This window comes from Lithobates pipiens, unplaced genomic scaffold, assembly GCF_037356315.1.
Source record: "Lithobates pipiens isolate NorthernLeopardFrog02 unplaced genomic scaffold, aLitPip1_a1.2 Scaffold_18, whole genome shotgun sequence".
NCBI classification, from domain to species: Eukaryota; Metazoa; Chordata; class Amphibia; order Anura; family Ranidae; genus Lithobates; species Lithobates pipiens.
Genome location: NW_027507758.1, coordinates 13,002,932 through 13,023,788, shown reverse-complemented (window position 1 = coordinate 13,023,788; position 20,857 = coordinate 13,002,932). Strand labels below are relative to the sequence as shown.

General features: G+C 45.8%; 1 protein-coding gene across 1 annotated transcript; it reads right to left on the bottom strand.

Moving 5' to 3' along the window:
- Positions 1–1,019: 1,019 nt before the first annotated feature.
- LOC143990022 (zona pellucida sperm-binding protein 4-like) lies at positions 1,020–15,299 on the bottom strand. The gene is made up of 12 exons (XM_077490261.1): positions 15,098–15,299; positions 6,183–6,307; positions 5,616–5,709; positions 5,281–5,439; positions 4,621–4,805; positions 3,170–3,267; positions 2,954–3,084; positions 1,912–2,101; positions 1,689–1,839; positions 1,485–1,563; positions 1,272–1,370; positions 1,020–1,187 (listed from the first exon to the last, which is right to left on the bottom strand). Exons 1-12 carry the CDS (start codon positions 15,279–15,281, stop codon positions 1,042–1,044), a joined length of 1,641 nt encoding a protein of 546 aa, XP_077346387.1. The 5' UTR covers positions 15,282–15,299; the 3' UTR covers positions 1,020–1,041.
- Between the last annotated feature and the right edge of the window lie 5,558 nt (positions 15,300–20,857).

Here is a 20,857-nt window from a genome sequence, read left to right as displayed (position 1 = left end):
CTGACAATCCAGAAACAGTAAGGAAGACACTGTGCGCTATGCATACTAGCTCATTATGCCTTTGCCTTGCAGGGTGTGTTTATTTTTCCCCTTTACTTCCTCTAACTACTGCAGGTTCCCACATCAGACAGTGCCTCCAACACAGAAAGAAACACCCCTTCCTAAACAGATATCTGTGGAGGACAGAACGGCACATCAGAGCATAAACATCCACACACTTTCATAGTTTTTTGGGGGGGGGTGCAAAAAGTCCCCCCATATTAATTGGGCACTTAAGTACCTTTATCAATTGTCACCATCAAGATCTTCCTTTACATTAAAAGCCCCATCAGAAAGCCCCAATTCCATATCCTGCCACTCATGATCAGTTGCAGGCTTAGACCTAGTGGCATGACTACAATCTGTGGCAAAGACTGGCAAGTGTTAGCCATGTTTCTTTACCCAATAGAATACCCCCTGGTATTAGAGGCAAAAACAGCTTTAATTTTATAGTATTTCCCATAATTGCATTGGGAAAATATAAAAGTTCAGCCATCATATGGCTAATAAAGCCATTAGAAAGAGGCTAGGTTTGAGGAAGCCCAGGATGGAAAAAAGCCAAGTGGATGAAACCAGGAGATAAGCCTACCCCAGCCAAAGTTATGGCTAGAAGTAGCGCACCTCTGTCAGGCACTTGAAATCTAGTGAGGAGATCGTTCTAGTTTTAGAATGGAACACCCCCCCCCCATTGAGTAATAGCCACACCAAATTAAAAAGAAAATAAGTAGATTTTACTGTTACAACCTTCTAATAGGCAACAGGGACAGCATGAGCGAGTCCCCCAGTTGACTCAAGGTGAATTCTCAGTGGTATTACTGCGGCAGGATCATAGCCTAGCAAGCAAAAGTCCTACCCTAACCCATTAAGGATAACAGTCTGTATTGTTGGGAAGAAGTTCCTGCCCACCTTCAAATGCAAGCCACAAAGCTGATTTTAGGCCTTTCTGGAACAGAATTCATTTGGAATAAAGCTAGTAGAGACAGATTTACAAAAATAGTTTATTTAAACATTCACAGTTTTAAGGTTACATGTTTGACTCCTGCGGTAGATCCACAGGCCTAGAACTGCAACAGCCACAGACCCAACAACCCCAGCAGTGGCTAGTCCTCTAACCAGGTCCAACGTGGAATGATCTGATGGATCAGTACCTAGGAGAGAAGAAGATTTTTTTTTTAAGTCTTGAATCTCAACTGAAGCCAACCCCCCCCCCCCCCCCTCTCCAGATTGATTACCTTCCAGTTTTAGGATTTCTTTATTATCCACAGAAACAAATGCAACTGGTCCTTGAGAAGTCACCGTGTTCTTCAGAGACTGAAGTTCAGCCAGTCGTCCTAAAAAGAGGATTAAGTTTAATATTCCGTAGTAGATGTTCTTTAAAGAAGGTTGTAAAAACCCGAAGATTCTGCCACCAGTCAGTCCCGACACCTGGCTATAAAAATACTCACTTCTCCTTTGACCACAAGAAACCACACAACTGTCCCTGGCAGATGGAACACAAACGGAAGCACTGCAGTGGAAGTATACCTGAAGACAAGTTTACACAAAAAAAAAAAATATATATATATATATATATATATATATATATATATACACATTTTCACAGCAACGCATTAGAAAACAAAAATGTATATACAATTTTATTCATTTACCAGGCCATCAAGTGCAAGCTGGGTGGTGGAGTCCACAAATGTGAAGGTGCTGACCACAAAGCGCTGGTAGTAATTTGGTATAGGTACAGCCTGGGAAGAAGCTCCAACAGGAATCAGCTGGCTCAAGTAGTTGTCTCCATTGAAAGGGCAACTGAAAAACCAAATTCAAAATTGAGATCTGCACAGGGTAGACGGGATAACTTCCATTCTACAGATTACCCACCTGTCAAACAAGATCGGCCATTGAGGAAGGAATGTGGGATTGGCAGAGCTGGTGGCCCAGCAGTCATTTAGGACAAGGACCAGGTTTGGATCTGTTCTGCCGATGATGCGAACCTCCAGGTAGACTGGGTCTCTGAGCACTTTGACCACAGGGTACTGTGCATCCGTGTAGTATGAGGCATAGTTGAGATCTGTATTACATTATAAACTTGTTACCCTTATATGCAACACATTTGTTATGTTCTTAAGTGGTTGGGTTCAGGGACCCTTGAAGAGGAGGTTCCTGTTGCTTGACAAACAAAATATCTCAACCCTGGGGAAGCCAGCCCCCCCCCCCCCCCCTTTAAAAGCAGAAGGTTCTAGCATGGTCAGACTGGTATGGCACTTTTACACATTTGTTCTAAATTGGAGGAAAGCCTAGCTGTTACAAACACAGGAAAGTCTTCCTTCTGGTGGCAAAAAGGCTTCAGGCCTGCAAATCAGTGTTTCCCTGCCACTCCAAGCCTAGTCCTGTGTCACCTGCTGTCAAAAGCCCAGCTGTCCCTTCCAGTTCAGACAGCTGTCATACCGACTACACACGCTCTGCCCCCTCTAACTGCTGTATTAGACCAAAGCCTCCTGGGATATCCAATATTGCAGGAGCACAGAAGTCATTCCACCTAGATAAAAAAATGCATGGGCAGTCGACATAAAGTTTAAAGGCAAACCAAAAGGATCTCCATTTTGGAGGAGGGCCATGACCATGTGAAGTCCATTAGTACACATTTTCCTTTAAGGACTCTAGATTTTGCATTACTTGTGGTCTCTGATCTGTTGCCCTTTGGGCATTAATCCCCCCACTGACACAACATTACTTTCCCTAATAGTAAATGAAGGTGCATTGTTTACTAGGGCATTTTCTACTCCCACTGACCACATGCCAGCACCCCCCTCCCCCAGAGTGAAGTAAACTGGACCTTTGTTCAGAATGCTCAATACCCATGCATTACACCAATAGGCACATGTTGGCTTGCTTCAAGGAAGCCAAAGACTTGTATTCTCACCTTGTGCAATCCTCATCTCCAGCTCAAGAGGACCAGATGTACTGACAGGAAGAGGTGGTGGCAGAGTGTTGACTGTAAAATGCAACACTGGCACAATACCAGTTTGAATTAAGTGGCACTGCACAGTCACCCTAGAAAGACAATACAGTATTAGATCTAGTGCTCAACACTGCTCTCCCCGCCTCCAATCATGCGCAACAGGATTGCCATTCTTACCTTATTGTACTGTCCCTAGTAATAGAAGATCCTTGCCATGTTTGTATTTGTTTACCAGCTTCAATAGTGGCTACATAGTTCATTGGACCATTGGGCACCTGGGTGAATACCAAAACCAGAATAGTTAGTCAGTGAGCCTTTAAAATGCAATGCCACCCACCATAAGTCTTTGCAGCTTTTTGTATCATATTTAAATACATTTGGTGGCTTTTTGGACACCACAAGAAACCTACAGAAGTGTCTGTTAAGCAGGTTTTAGATAAGCATAGGGAGTAGGGTTGAGGGTGCAGTAGAGTATTGGAGTACCAATTAAGCCAGTTCATGAAGGCAATAGTTACATCACTCATGAAGGGAACAGCCATTCTAAACTGGCTGAATTATAGCTGGTCTATAGCCAGCTTTAAAAATTGTGTTAGACTGGATTGACCCAACCAGGGCAGGGGCTTTGAGGGCCCTTCAGGGTGGCCTCTTGCCCGACTATGGGCCCTGGCTTTTAAGGGAAAGCTACTCTACGGGGAGGTGTGCGTGCCTGGGTTGACCCATGGAGTAGTCTTGCTCTGGATCCAGGTCCATGTCTCCCTGAAACAGATTGGGTTTCTCTTGTGCCCAAACCAGCAATGACTTTAGACTGAGCAGATGTTAATATGATCAGCTCAAAGAAACCGATACTGGGATCTCCTGCTATAGTCTGTTTAAGGCGTTAAGCATGTCCATCATTTGTGTGCATCCCATTGTCAAGTTGTCAGCCATTGTCTGACCATCTATTGGAGATGCAATATTGTGACCAATTAACTTTGTTTGAGTCATTGTGGGACATTTATGCTTATGATGTGTAATATACATTTTATCCAGGGTTGTGGGCTTGGTGCTCAACGGTCTAGGTGGGCACTGAGTCACCTAGCTTAAAGGTTTGTTGGCTGTTCCTTAGCTATATACCCATTTTCAGTTTGCATTGGGATCAGGTTCTACCTAATCTGTGAGAGTTTTTTTTTTTTTTTAATTGAAATGGATATTTTGATGATAGGCAACTCCTATCCTCATATTGATTAGTGGTTCCAAATTAATAACTACTGCAGTAGGGAACAGACAAAGAGTAGGGAAAGAGTGCCATCTAGTATTTTGGCTGCTCAGCTATAGTACCCGATTCCAGACTAGAGGAAGCACCCAAGCTAGGTGCTGGACAGTTCCATCACAACGATCTTTAGAAGCAAGCAATACTGAAGTGCAAAGGTGCCATCATCTCACCAGTTTGGGGTGAAGCTGAACCAATATTCACCTACACCAATGAATCTCACAGCTCTAACACCAAAATTGTAGCCAAGAGTTCATACAGTCCAAGAACTGAAAACAGTCCTAAGGCCTCAAATGTCATATGTATAATAAAGTGCAAAGTTAGCCTTACTAGCACCATAAGCATAAGACTGCCATTCATACTGTATTGCAATACCTACCTGATTCACTGTGGCGCAGGATAATGGGAACCTGAACACCACAAAGGAGTTACCAGTATCAATTGTCAACCCAGTGCAGGAGTCCAATCCAATCACCCTGACGGAGTCCAGATGCAGAGATGGCATGGCCAGTTCACTGGACACCGCAATCACCATGAGGCCATCAAATGTGCATTGTGTGGTCACTGTAGAACAAAATAGGGTTGTCACTACATAGATCAGACATGCAATTATCTAGCCACTGATGTTGTACCTTCTGCAGTATTTAAGTTTCTGAATTGTCTAATCTACCTCACATCTATAGATATATTTTGTGCTCTTCACTGCAAGAAAATCTACAGCGCAGACCCTAGAAAGTTTGACACCCAGAGGGTCATCCATTGTACCTGAAAGCTCATCAAGTGTGGCTTAGACCAAAATGGTTGTCAAAGCTGGAAAGACACCATTGAGCAAATACGGTTTTCACAAGAACATTCTAGACTGGCCTTCAAGTCACTCAATTATGAAGTTGAATCCCAAAATGCCTTTTAGCTATGGCCAATGTACTAGAAACCTTACCTGCCAAAAAGCAGGTCGTTAGGTTTTACCTACAGGCTGGCCATAGTATGTTCAGGCTGATATACTACCCAACTATAGTGCATCCAGCAACATCCTACTTACACTTGTTGCCAAAAAAGCAGGGCATTGTAACATCATTTGGGGAGTAGCAACATCCCATTGCAGCACAGGCGTCACTGGTTACAGGCTTTTCAGCACAGGCCTGCTTGTCCTCTTTAGCAACGGCAGAGCAGACATCAGGGCTGGGGGCATCCAGGGCTTCTATACAAGAAAGGAGAGCTTACAACATGTAGTACATCTAGAGATTTTTCTTAGATTAGAATTTCATGAAACAAGTAGGCAAGACATACCCTGCCCCAACACCAACCCCCCCCCCCTGCTCTTGTTCCAGGGGACAATGCCCCCCCCCCCCCCATTTATAAGATTAGACATAATACCATTCTGTATGGGACATCTCTTCTCTGTCTTGTATTGGTCAACTGCACCATCATAATTTTCTTCCAGAAGCAGAACCATCATGTATTCCCCATCCTAGAGGAAAAAAAAAACCCATGCATTACTCCAGGGGTCTCCACTCCTATGAAATACTGCGCCAATTTACTGCCTTTCAAAGGGGGGGTGGGGGGGGGGGGTAGGAGTAAACAGCCATAGGCTGTGTGATCAGTGGGAGAAATATTGAAAGCTTCTGGAGACATATCTTGAAGGCAATGCCATCCCTTTAGAAAAGGTGTTGCCATTTGATTTCCCATCACGGCTTGTTCTGGCAGCAACCAAATGGTCTCCCATTTGTGGCAATGGTTACCGGACAGTGCCATTAAGGAGACAAACCTAGGCAGTCTGGTCTACAGACCTAAAGTTTGGGCTATACATACACCCAAGAAATGCTTTTATAGCATATACAAGAACAGGTTTCTAGCTTAAGGATTCTATTGGTTGGCTAGAACATTGAAAGGAGTTGTCCAATGACCGTATCAAAAAGCCAAAGTCTGTGATGTCAAGCTTACCTCTTCTCTTACGTAGCATCCATCATAGGCAGCAGCAATCACCATTGTGTCATTATTGGGTCCATGCCTTACCCAGATCCCACAAGCAGAATCATTGGCGGGATCCTGAAATTCATCCTGGAAATCTGAACAAAACAGTCTATTTCTTACTAAGGCACATTAACCCAAACCAAGTGTCACATTAACTTCTGAAGTCAGCACAAGATTGTGGCAACGTCAAAACCATGGAGAGCCCTTGTTAGACAAACATTTAAAGTGGTTGTAAACCCTTACAGACCACTTTGACCTACAGGCAAGCCTAGATTAAGGCTTACCTGTAGGTCCAAGAAATATCTCCTAAACCTACACGGTTAAGGAGATTTTTTTGTTGTAAAATAAGGGCACCCCTGTCTACAGCGCACATGCGCCGTAGACAATGGCGCACCGCAAGTGAAGGGGGGAAGATGCTGTCAATGACGGCTACCAAGCACATGTGCCAGAGTGACATCATCGCGGCTCCAGCCAATCACAGTGCCGGAGCTGCGGGACCCGGAAGTCACTCCAGGATACATGGGAGCGGTGGAGATGAACGAGGGCCGCTTTGATCTCAGGCAAGTTATTCATAATGAGCTAGTATGCTATGCATACTAGCTCATTATGCCTTTGCCTTGCAGGGTTAACTGCCTCTTTAAAGTACAAAGAAGAGGGAAAAAAAAAAAAAGTTTTGTAGAGGTATTAGAACAGGGGTCTCAAACTGGGGGCCCCTCCAGATGTTGCGAAACTACAAGTCCCATCATGCCATTGCCTTTGGGAGTCTTGCTCTTAACTGTCAGCCTTACAATGCCTCATGGGACTTGTAGTTTTTCAACAGCTGGAGGGCCACCAGTTTGAGACCTCTGGATTAGAACATCTGTCAGTGCCCTGTTAGCATTCACCCTCTCCATTAGGCTTTGCAAAACTCTGACACTCACAGAAATGACTAGGCATGATGGGAATTATAGTTCCTGAACAACTGGAGGGATGTAGTTTGAAGACTCCTGCTCTATACATAAACCCCCCCCCCCCCCCCCAACAACAAGTCTAGCCTTTAGTTCTACTTTAAAGCAGAACATATCTGAGCACCACAAACTCACCATTTAAAAGTAGAGCTCCAGAGAAGGAAAAAAAAAAAAAAAAGTACCAGTTACTTACCGGTAACTGTCTTTCTGGGAAATCTTCCAGGACGGCACACCTGAGAGAGATGAGAGGCTCCTCCCTACAGGAAACACAATCAATCGACAGCTGTTTTAAGTCCCCACCCTTCCCCTTGATCCTCAGTTTGTAGAGAAGTAGCTCCTGAACCAGGTTCACAAGGGAAATCATTCCTCATAGGTACTCACCTTCTAGTGTTCTAGAGTTTTCCCTCCTCCAACGGGCGGGAAGTAGGCCTGCCGTCCTGGAAGATTTCCCAGAAAGACAGTTACCGGTAAGTAACTGGTACTTTTCTCAAGTCATCTTCCAGGACGGCACACCTGAGAGGATAAACAAGTACCTCAGGCCTACCTTAGGGTGGGGCCACTGCAAAACCCTCTTGGCGAACCTTGGCTCTGCAGTGAGCTTTACCTCCACTCCATACGCTCATATGCTTGATGAAGGCATCTTAGCTGGATCATGCGGCTGATCTGCAGGTCTGCTCCACAGATGTTCCTGCCTTTTCCGCTTCAGATGCAGTATCTAGGTGAAATGGGCTCTTAAAAATGGAATCAGAAAACATGTTAAACTTGTAGGTTAGCAATGTTGCCTATCTCACACATCTAACAACCATGGCCTATTATGCCTGTAGGTGCTACTTAGAACCACTAAAAAGATAAATAAGAGACCTGTGTAAGACAAGGACACTACATTAATCAATAAGAGGGCCTGTCTTAACACTATCCTGTTGAGGGAAATAAAACTGCTTCCCTTTTATCTTTATGTCAGCAAAAGACTAAAGGGATCCTACTTAAGGGAAACAGATTAACAGAAGCTTGAACCCTGGGTTTAAGGCACGCCCAATCTATGTCCTTACTTACGCCTGAGAGCCTTCTTCAGGAGATTAAAGTCCCTAGCAGGAGTAGACTACCCATATTGCTACGTCTAGTTTTGCTAAAAGGGCAAAATGAAGGCCATGCACCGAGCCGAAACCTATTCGATCGGGTATACATCTTTATACTTCATCCTCAGGCCCTAATACTCCTCTGAACAGAACTCTCCAAGTTCTTACTAAACAGGGCGATTCATTATCCCCTTCCTCCAGTGTCCCATAACCCTACAGGGCTTCAACCCTAGGAAATGGTTCTGGCATCCCTGAATGCAAGTGGTCAAGGTTTTCTGACATGTGGCATCTGCAGCCCGAACTCCTGGCCCCTCCATGGAAAAGAAGGCTGAAATACAAAAAGGTGATACATGTACTATTAATATCACAAATAAAATGATCATAGATTGTGGGCACGGCACAATAGATTTAGACAGAAAGGACACAAGCATAGACAACAATGTTGTGTGCCTGAGTGTGAGTAGCTAAACCAATATATCAAATATGGGAAGAGACCCAAATCTGAACCTCAACGTAGACGTAGACAAACAGTCCTCATAGTCTGGTTTTCTGATGTGCTGCCAAGATGTAAAAACATTAAGACACAAGCAAACCCTAAGTGCTGCGTATTTCTTTAGTGCAGCTAGCTAGGTCATAACTGATATATAAATACGGAAAGGACAGGAACCCCCTTTACTGTTGTGCTTTACCTATGTACAGCAAAACAAGGCTATAAAGACAGAAAGACCCAAACTTCTATGTTGTGTATTTCTGACAAACCACCACAGTTATAAGATTAATATGAACACCAACTCCCGTGTTGTGCATTTCTGCTATGCCACAGGGAAAAATATGGAACACAAGACAATCCTTTCTGTCATGCACTTCTGTAGTGTAGTTCAGATAGAACCAACACTGAGAAAGGACACAAGCAACCTGCAGCATTGTGTTTTTCTGAAACAGAAAGACACAACAAGCTTCAATCTTGAGTATTTCTGCTGTGCAACAACATAAAAGCAGACACTGAGGAAAAAGACAGACAGCCTTTACAGCTGCAATCTTTCTGGTCCGCTGCAAAATAAAACAATAACGCCATGATGAGTATTCCTGCTGTGTAGCAAAACCTCAATCAGAAGGGACAGATAAGTTTAGGGTTCCCACACCCGTGCGACCCAACCTGCGACTTGGGACTGCAAGACGCATGAGAAGTCATATACTATGGCTTCCAATGGGTACCATTTGTGTCTGTGCGACACCAGCAGTCCCTGATTCCTGGATCCACAGACCTCAAGATTACACAGGTCTCAGGGAAAAAAACAAATAGCAATTTTCAGGTCGAACAAGTAAGGGGTCCCCAATGCTGTGACTTCCTGGAGGATTGCAGCCAACAAACCCCTGCTGTGTATCCCTAAGATGCAGAAAGGTAGATCCATGAGAAACACTGCTTAGCCTGATATACAAACGATTAGGCAGTAAATATAGGACATACAGGACACAAACATTCAATCTTTGTGCATGTCTGATGTGTAGCAATATACCAATACTGAGCAGAGAGGCCACCATCCTCAATGTGTCTCTCAGCTGAGCAGCAAAAACAAAATCAGAAAAAAGACAAGCAACCTTCACTGCTGTGTTCTTTCTGATATGCAGCCAATAAGGCAGTATATGCAAGACATAAAAGGACAGACAACCTTCAATCTTGTATATGTCTGATGTGCAACAATATAACAATTCTGAATAGAGATAGCACATCCATATTGAAGCGATTTGGCCTTGCGACTCAACATGTCAAATCGCATGGCTAAAATCAGCACAACACCACTTTGTGGCGCTACATGGATTACCAAAGGCAGTATATGTACTACACCTGGCAGGGGTTCAATTTGTATTTCTACTATGTAGCCCAACAAATTCAAACCATCAATTTTCACTGCTGCCTTTCTGATAAGGCAGTAATACAGGACACAAAAACCTCAGACCTTAATGCTGTATAAATCTGATGTGCAACAATAAAACACTATGAATAGAGATAGCACATCCATATTGAAATGATTTGTCATGCGACTCAACATGTCAAATCGCATGTTTAAACTCGGCAGCCATTGCTGTTAATAGCACTGTCTGAATCAGCACAACGCCACTCAAATCAGGACCATCAGACTTCACTGCTGCCTTTCTGATAAGTAACCAACAAGGCAGTAAAACAGGACACAAAGCCCCACAGACAGACCTCAATCTTGTGTATGTCTGATGTGCAGCAATATAACCATTATGAGCAGAGATGTCACCAGACTCAATGATGTGCATTTCTGCTGTGCAACACAAAACCAGAAAGTACAGATCACCTTCACTGTTGTATTTTTCTGATCTGTAGCCAAACAAAGCAGTACCTTTAGTATATAAAGGACAGAAAACAAGCTTCAGTGCAGTGCATTTCTGATGTACAGCAATATAGTCCTTATGAGCAGAGATGTCACAAATCTCAATGTGTATTTCTGCTGTGCCACAAAAACATCCCAGCAAGCACAAACCTTCACTACTGAGGTCTACTGGTGTGCAGCCAATGAGGAGTCATGGTCTATCCCTTTATGAAATAACCAACAGGCAATTTATTTCATAGGCATAGCCTGGGCTGTAGATACTAAACCTTCACCACCAGAGAAGGAACAGATCCTAAAATGGTTGGACACCCTACTATTAGTAGTAGTTGTTGTCCTACCTTACCTCCATAGACTGAGCAAACGCTAGCCAGCACATATCCAGGTGGTGCTGATTAGCAACTAAAGTCTCAATGAGCCCAGCCCTAGAGACCAATTTAAGACCTCTCTAGAAGAGGTGGTTACCAGTTTAGCCTGGGAGGTAAATAGCTATTTGCAGGCTTCAAACAATCAATTATGTAGCTCTTGCATAGGTTTGCACAGAAAATCCTCAATTAAAAGGATGTAGGGAGCGATCTATGGTGAATCGCCTTTAGATCTGCCACTGAGTGGATTGTAGCCCAAACCAATAAAAAAAAAAAAAAAGTTTCTTCTTACCTCCTACACTATAATATAAACACAGTGTAAAGGTGGAGTGGGAGGTTGGAGCTTATGAAAGTTAACTATAGCAGGCAACCCCCAAAAGGAGGATCTGTGACAAGGGAACCCCTACTGTGCCACACAGTAGCTTGGTCTCTGCCCATCCTTGAATGTTAGGTCAGCTCTTAAACATTGTGAAGCAACTTCAGATTCCTAGCAGCTGGGCTAATAGGGCCGGTAACCTAGTGCACCTGCTGACCAGGGGAGCTGCTGAATCCACCAACCACTGCCCAATTAATAACTTGTTCAGTGGTATACCTGGCCTGTAAGTAACTTTGTATCTACCAGGTCCCCTCTGTATGCTATATTCATCCCTACTAATGTACCACAACTGGGCATGTAGGGAGAGGCTGGCAACCTACTGCTGTGATAACCACAGTGTCTCTGCTGTAAGAGGGAGCTGTGGCTGGTGGTTTTAGCAGTGGTGTCTGCGCTATTTGTATCCCGACCCCAGGTTCTGCACTGCACCAGTCAGTATATACACGGGGAAGGGGGAGCAATGGCCTACCTACCTCTTTCTCATCTGAGGTGGTTTAGGCACACTCGTTCCTCTGCACCACCTGTCCACCATACAGCTTCTCTGATGTAAGAGGGGCTGCAGCTGGTGTTTTTAGCAGAAGCTTAAGGGCTATTTGAATCCAGACCCCAGGTGAGATCTCAAATGCCCAGAAACCCTCTGGCTGGAATTGGGGATTTTGCAGCTAATTTCCCACGGCAAAAGGAAAGTAAAGTACTCACCGTTGTCGTCTTCCTCTTTTTGCCACAGCCAGCGGGCTTGCTTTTCCATCCTTATGGTCCACACGCAAGGAGGATAGCCGCCAAAGTGCTCCCCCCCCCCCCCCCCCAACTGCTGTCCCCATAGGGAGGTGCTAGGTTAGGCTGTGTCCTGCACTGTACCAGTCAGTCTATATACATGGGGGGGGGGGGGCAATGCCTTCCATTCCTCATTCCCATCTTCATATCTGAGGTGGTTAAGGCAGACATCCACCGTAGTAAACTGGTGCCTCCTCGCTCTAGAGAAAGGAGGATGTGGGCGCCTGCTCCTACTGACTCTCAGCCTTCCCTCCTGGGTAAGAACGCCGCTGCCATTTTCCCGAAGTTTGAAAATGACACGGGTGCTTGTTGCCACGCCCTCTCCGGCAGCCCACGCGAGCTACCGGGGACCCAGGAGTCGGGGACAAGATCCCCCTGGAAAGAACCGATGGCCAGCACCCCCGTCTGAACAGCCACCTGTACAGGTAAGGAGGGGGAGACAGGATAATGGCCCCTGAAGTTCTGGGTACACCACTGTACCCAGGGTCCTTCAGCTCTCAGGGGGGCTCTTCCAATTTCTGCTGCCCGCCCTGAGGAAAAGATAGGGGAACCCCCCAGGAAGGACAAGAATATCCTACCAGACCCAGAGGCTTCCCAGGCTTGTGGTCCGGCTCCCAGGGGGAGACCACCAGCCCCAGGCTTCGGGTCATTTGGAAAAAAACAAACAGTTTCGCTGTGTAGGGAGAAACACAATCAAAAACTGAGGATCAAGGGGAAGGGTGGGGACTTAAAACAGCTGTCGATTGATTGTGTTTCCTGTAGGGAGGAGCCTCTCATCTCTCTCAGGTGTGCCGTCCTGGAAGATGACTTGAGAAAAAAAAAAGTTTAGTAACACTAAGCAGATGAATCAAGTAGCATTTAGCTCAGGCAGATTTGCTTAGCCGAGAAAGCCCCTCCTCACCCTGTGATGACATCATTTTGATCTAGGCCAGAAAGTAACTGAAGTTTAGTACAAGATACCTTCCCATTTATTAAATGGTCAAGTTGATTGAACAGTTTATATTAGGTACCTGTAGCACTAACCCCCAAAGGAGCTGCTGGAAAAATTTTTGGGCTTACCGTTACCTTCTGTTGTCCTTGCACATCCCGTGGTAGATGGCCCAGTAACTTGAGACTATAGATCCACTTGAATGGATTTTTATTTGCAAAACTCAGACAATTGAACAGTCTAACTTGGGATCAGAGGGTTGGAAAGGAAAATTCAGGTACTCTTAGTGTCAAAGTCAAATAAAACGCTAAGGAACTTGCTTACTTTGACTGCATCCAGAGAATAGCCATTCGCAGCTGGATCATCTCTCAGGTTGGAGAGTCCCTCTCTCACAAGGTCTAGCAGGCAACAAGGTGCTTAAATCAGGAACAAGTCCCTGCCACAGACGTTGTAGAAACTCGTAGGAAAGCTAAGCTCGAGAACAGTTGTGGGATACCTGGATCTTTCAGCCTGCTTAGTGATATCCGCAAGAACGGATTCTCTTGGTTACTTCAGCCCTTCCAGGCGCTTGCTAAGAAAGCCAACCCATGCGTGGTGTTCTTCTGAAGAGTCCTCCCCTGGAATGCTTGAAATGCACTGGGTCTCTCCCGAACCGGAGACGGTACCCAACCACCTCAGAATCCTTCCCTCCGGCTAGCCAACCCCGAGACATTAAAGTCGGGTGGATGCGCAACCCAGGCCATAGCCTTCCTAGGGGCTGGTCATGAGGACCATGAAGTCAGCACATCATTCTGGACCAGAACCCCGTGACATCTGCATCTTAAATACCCTCTCCCAGAAAGCACAGCAAGAACACACACACTCTTGGAGCCTGCCCAGTGGGAGTGAACTTAAGCACCTGACCAGACCACAGTTCCATGCCTGACAGAAGAGACAGTGCCCCCTGTGGTCAGGCTGAATATCTCACAGTCCAGTCAGACTGATGCTGAGGCCCAATTTAGATAATTGCACCCTAACCAAACTGCAGTTTCGGCAACTTTAACTTTTAGAAAAACTCATAGCGCATGCTCTTCAGGAGCCGCCGCTACATACCTCAATAAGGGAGGGTTATAACCCCTGTAATTTTTTTGCCATCTGTGTCCCATTGGGGGAGATTTCCCTCCACTTCCTGTCCCATAGCCAAAACAGGAAGTGAGGAAATCTATGCAAGTTAACAGAATCCCTTGGGGACCCCCAGAACTAGCACTACCATTCAAAGATGTCCCCCTGAGACAACAGTTTTGTTTTTTTAAACTTTCAACAGATAACGATAACTAGGGTTACTCTCCCCAATGGGTGGGGGCGGCACCAGCACAGACAGATGTTCTAATCCCTCTACCCAAGAAAACAAAACAGCAAGTCATCTGTTCATGTCAAGATCTTGGTTTTTGATACAGGCAAAATGCATCAGCACACCATCCAGCCCTACGGCCAGCAGCCTGTTAAAATTCTAAGATGCTGAATGCCGCAGCAGCTGGATGGTATACCAGTGCTTACTGGAATCTCAAGTACTGGGGCTAAACACCCAGCGTGAGAGCTTCCAGCCTGTGAAGAACCAGGCCGATAGCCAGCTTTCCTTGTTGAATCACACTAGACCAATCTTCATGCATCATGGGAAGGGCAGCCTATTCATTGCAAAACCACTCAAACCAGACTCCAGGGAGCAGCCCCCTGCAGACAGACATTCTCTCCCCCCCCCCCCCCTTACTTCCTGTAGTGTCTGTGGTACAGGAAGTGAAGGAAAATCTCCCCAATGGGACGGTAAAGAAGAATAATCTTCAGTTCCACTTTGTAATAAGGTAGGTATACCCATCCAGTCACTAGATCTTTAATATCTCAGGACTCTAGCTACATTCTAGTGCCTATCCTGGATAATAGCACACTGATCCCCATTTGCTACTCCCATTCACCATGTTCTGTGAGCTACCAGCCAGTTAGTAGGAACAGCATCCCTACTTTTGGCAATTCCCACCCTTTAAACCACAACAAGTTAAGAACAAAAACACATTTTTAAAAAAGGACTTACCCAACACTTTCAGGGAAAAGGTCGCCCCTTCAGTAGGTATAGAAAAGGACAATTCCATCTTGTCCGGAGCACAGTGGAGGAGCGAGGAGCTTTCAAAGTGTCCATTGGCATCACACAGCAACCAGGACACACTGACACTCCACAACAGCAGTGCAAAGCCCAATCCTCCTCCAGACAAACCCATCTTGATGGTCAGTTGCAATACTGACCCTCAGCCCTGACCTGAGATTTATACCCTGGAGAGAGGGCGGGGCTTCATGCTGATTGGCCAGGGACTGCTATGCACACAGGTGATCCTTATACTTGCAAAGGTGGCCAAGAACTGTTGATTGTGGGTCTCTTCAAACCAATCAAGGTTCATGTTCTGGGATGATTTAAAAATGGAGCACAATTGGTTATTACTTTGTATTTTTTTTTTCCTTTTTTTTATTTTTTTTTTCACTTTTATATATATATATATGTTCCATGAATGTGCAAAAAAAGTGGGGCTGATTTATAAAAACAGGAGCAAAGAAAGCAAACAAAATGGGGCTCCTATCCATAGCAGCCAATAAACCCAAGATCTCAGTTCTTGTTTTAGCGTCCAGTTTTCAATGTCAAGCCCTTTGGGGTTCTGAGGTGTCGTGTAAATTTTGTATTATTGTGGAGCGCTTTTTTTTTCATTATGTAGCAATTTACAAAAGTAAAAAAGCTGCAGAGTCATTATCAGCTGGGTTTTAGCTACTTCCTACCCAGGCCAATTCTGACATTCCTCTCCTACATGTAAAAATCATCATTTATTTGCTAAAAAAAAAAAAATACAAAAAAAAAAAAAAATTACTCAAAACCCCCAATATATTTATAGACTAAAATGCAATTTTTTTGCAATTTTTTTTTTTATGTCACACAATATTTGCGCAGCGTTTTTTTAAACAGTTTTGAAAAAATACACTCTGAATTCTACTGCACACAAACACAATATAATACCCTTTTATTTATTTTTTTCAATAAAAGATGATGTTAATCCAAGTTAATAGATACCTAACATGTCACACTTTAAAATTGTGCACACTCGTGAAATGGCAACAAATTATGGTGCTTAAAAATCTCCATTAGGGGACACTTTATTAATCTTTAGTTTAAAGTTACACAGGAGATCTGGTGCTAATATTATTGCTCTCTCTCACTATAATGTTTGTGGCGATATCTCACATGTGTGCAGGGGCGAACTGACAACTCATGGGGCCCCCAGGCAATCAGAGATTATGGGGCCACACAGTATATGCAAACACACACACAGTATACAATCACACAGTATACACAGACATGTTTCTATTGGCTGAGAAGGTCCTGGAGAGGTGGGGCAGCTATAATCTCGGGATTTTTAGACCAAAAGGATGTCGGTAAGGGACATTTCAAAGACAGATGTAAAAAAAAAAAACACACATTTTTACATACTGCCCCTGGTTTTACTGAGGCTGGCAACCCTGATGGGGCCCCCTAGTGGCATGGGGCCCTCGGGCAGTGCCCGAGTGGCCCAATGGTCAGTCCGCCCCTGCATGTGTGGTCCGAATGCTGTTTATGTATATGTGTGTGGCCTAGGTATTCACCTTTGCACCCGAGCACAGCAGTGCTTTAACTGCAGTACAGTGGTGTAGTGGTTAGTACTTTTGCCTAGCAGTAAAAGGGTTGCTGGTTTGAATCCCGATCATAACACTCGCTGCTTGGAGTCTGCGTGTTCTCCCTGTGGGTTTCCTCCCACAATCCAAAGACATGCTAGTAGGTTAATTGGTGTTCCTGTCTAAATTGGACCCAGTATGTATGTGAGTTAGGGACCTTAGATTGTAATCTCCTTGAAGGCAGGGACTGATGTCATCTGTGACAAAACGCATTGGGTGGAGCGACATGCTAATGTCACCACATTTCATAGGCCCCCGCAAAGGACAAGTGCTTTGGTAGAGCCGGCCGGTTTAAGATTTTACAATGAGTGTTTATACAAAGTCTATGCTTTCTTGATCATACATCACGGGACACAGGAGCTTCATTACATAGTGGGTTATAGGCACCTCTGGTGATTGGACACTGGTTGACCCAATTAAAGAGAATTCCTCCCCTATATAACCCCTCCCATTAGGGAGGCACCTCAGTTTTTTCGCCAGTGTCTGGTCGATGGTCACGTAAAACTTAGCTCTATGCGGGTCCCGGCGAGGGCCGAAGGGCTACAACAAACCGGATCAATACCTCGGGCCGATAATTGACTCCCAAGATGGTATGGTACCCGGGCCTCGTCTGCCGAAGACACGAGGTTTTGCCTGTAAGTCCTCTCCATTGGAAGACTGGACTCTGGGACAACCAGACTTGGGGTACTGTTTACTCAGGGCGCCCGTAAGTTTCTGGCAGAGTTTTTTACAAGGCCCAGGTAGGAGGATCTTTTCGTAAGAACCCCAGATACGCCTGAAGGTTGGCTAACAATACCCGCCGTGATGGGTGAAGGCTGGAATTGGTCTGAACACAGCAATTCCTGCGGCGGGGAACAGGTATGGGAAGTCATCCTATATATTTAATATATGAATGGATTTCTTCATTGTGAGTAGTTGTATGTCTTACCTGGTTTCCACCACTTGAGGGAGTAAGAGCAAGCCTGATGCATACTTACATGCCTTTCAAACAAACACGCTCAGTGAAATGCCTGGTCCTCCCAGCTACTCACGTCTCCTTGCAGTCCCTGCCACAATAAAGGTAAAAGAGGGGTCCCACGCAGATCAGGGGGTCCCATGTCACTCCCTTTGGGTTCTCCTCCCCCCCCCGGATCCCGCGGTCCTCGTGCACGCGCGCGGGCGCGTGCACGCGCGCGCTCCCGGCCTAATGGGGAAAGGGGGGGGGGGGTGTGGTTGCCAGCTGTGCACAATCAGGTGCTCTATGCTGCAGTGCAGGCGCCAAAACGGCCGTTTTAAAAAGCCCAGAGCGTCAGGGGACTGTAAGGTGAGACACAGGAGCTGTGGGCTGTAAGCATCCGTGGGATTGGATCCAGGCGAACCTTAAGACACCTACTCAGCATCATATTGTGCAGTTAAGCTAATATTGATTTATTGTGAGACTTTAAGCACAAACAAGTGATTGCATTTTACATTAGTAACTCTGCTTTGTAGCTCAGTACTATGTCTCCTCGTAAGAGGGTTTCAGGGGCAGGTAACAAAAGCACTGGCAGGTCACCGCCTAGGTCCAGGGGTTCCAAAGGTGCATGCAGATTACCATCCCCCTCTGCAAGAGTGGAGCCTGCATCTCAAGACGAGTCAGTGCCCCTTTCAGGCTTTGCAGCCTCTCCTAATGTCGCAGCCCCGGTATATGTCACTAAGGACTCCCTTAGGGCTACATTGGAGAGTTTTGAAGGGAGGATAATGAATTGTATTTCTGCTTCCCTAAAAGATAGCAGAAAAAGGGGTAGATCCCCTCCCTCTGCTGAAATCCCTCTCTCAGACAGTTGTTCTGAAAATGAGGAGGGATCCCTATCTTTGGATAGGGATCATGAGCAGTCGGATCAGTCAGAGGATGAGGAGTTAGTCCCCTCCTCCCAGGCACTCAGAAAGCAGGTGCAGTATTACACTGAATTGGTGCATACCACATTCAGAATGCCTGCTACTGAAGTCGCTACATCCTCTGTCTCTTCCCTGGGAGTCAGGAAAGCCCCACAGACTGCCTGTTCCTTTCCAATTCATCCTTTAATGGCTGACTTGATGTATAAGGACTGGGGACATCCCGATAAACTGTTTTCTCCTCCCAAGAGGTTTTCTATGTATTATCCCGTGGAGGAAAGTTTCACCAAGAAATGGGGGGCCCCATCTGTCGATGCGGCTATCTCTTGTGTGAATAAAAACCTAACTTGTCCTTTGGATAATGCGCAGGTATTTAAGGATCCAGCTGACAAAGGGCTGGAAACCTTGTTAAAAGCCTCCCTTTCCATGGCCGGCGCTGTGGTGCAACCTACAGTCGCAGCCGTGGGGTTGTGTCAGTTCCTTAAGGAACAGGTTAAACAGATGTTTGAACTCCTTCCCAATGAGGAAGTAGAGAAATATGCAGAAATGCCTCACATCTTATGTTTCATAATTGATGCGATTTTGGATTCTGTCCAACAAGCATCACGTTTGTCCCTCAGGTTGGTACACATACGAAGGGCTCTATGGCTAAAGAATTGGGCTGCTGAGATGTCATGCAAAAAGCATTTGGCTGGGTTCCCGTTTAAAGGGGAACGGTTGTTTGGAGAGGAATTAGATAAATTCGTCCAAAATATTTCGGGAGGTAAATCTACACTCCTTCCAGTCAAGAAGAGTAAACGTCCTTCATTCAGGCGTACTCTTTCTCCCGAAGCATCAAGCTCTAAACAGTGGCGACGGCCTTCCCAGCCCTCCTCGGCTGAAAAGCCTCAGGGCCGAGCCCAGGGACAGAAAAAGACTTGGGGGCGGAAGCCTGCCAAGCAGACCCCCAAGACCTCCTTGTGAAGGGGCGCCCCCGCTCGGCCGAGTGGGGGGAAGGCTCCTGCAGTTTGCAGGCGCCTGGCGGGAGGAGATTCAGGACAGATGGGTGATCTCTTCAGTGTCTCTGGGCTACAGGCTAGAGTTTCAGGAGATTCCACCTTCTCGTTTTCTAAGGTCAAGGATCCCCAGGGATCCGATAAAGCAGAAACCGCTATTTCTGGCCTTAGATCAATTACTATCCCAGGGTGTGATAGTAGAAGTGAGCCCAAAAGATCAGGGTTCAGGTTTTATTCGAATCTCTTCACCGTTCCAAAACCAAACGGAAGTGTCAGACCTATCTTGGATCTGAGAGACTTAAACCGGTTTCTACACATCCAGACCTTCCGGATGCAGTCAATACGCACTGTGCTCTCCTCCCTACAAGGAGGAGAATTCATGGCATCAATAGATATCAGAGACGCATATCTTCATGTGCCAATATTTCCCGCACACCAGAAGTTTCTGAGGTTCGCGGTAGAGCAGCGCCATTTTCAATTTGTGGCCCTGCCGTTCGGCCTAGCCACGGCCCCCCGAGTCTTCACGAAGATTCTAGACCCTCTCTTAGCAATCTTAAGAGTTCAGGGCATAGCCGTCATGGCTTACCTAGACGACTTACTTCTCGTAGAGAGAACTGCAACATGCCTAAGTCGCAGCGTCACCAAAACGCTAGAACATCTGGGCCACCTAGGTTGGATTATAAACCTAGAAAAATCGTCTTTACAACCGACCACCAGGTTGGATTACCTGGGTCTGATTATCGACACCGCTCAAGGCAGGGTGTTCCTTCCAAAGCCAAAGGCCTTGGCCATTGGAGATCTGGTGCGCCTGATTCTGGGCAGAAGATCTTCCTCCATTCGGTTGTGCATGAAACTGTTGGGAAAAATGGTCGCCTCTTTCGAGGCCGTTCCATTCGCCCAGTTCCACTCAAGGCCCCTGCAAACATGCATCCTTGCGATTTGGAACAGGAAGCCCCAATCCCTGGATCTTCCTATGCGTTTATCCCCTCGGGCACGCAAAAGTCTTGTCTGGTGGTTACAGACCGAAAATTTTGCTGAAGGGCAAAACCTTTCTTCCCCTCTCATGGAAGATTGTCACCACGGATGCCAGCCTGACAGGCTGGGGAGCCGTGTTACAGGGAACATGCTCGCAGGGAAAATGGTCTGCGACCGAAAGTCTGCTGCCCATAAATATCTTGGAGATTCGGGCAGTTTACATGGCACTCAGAGAGTGGTCTCACAGACTGCGAGGTTTCCCGGTTCGGATTCAGTCC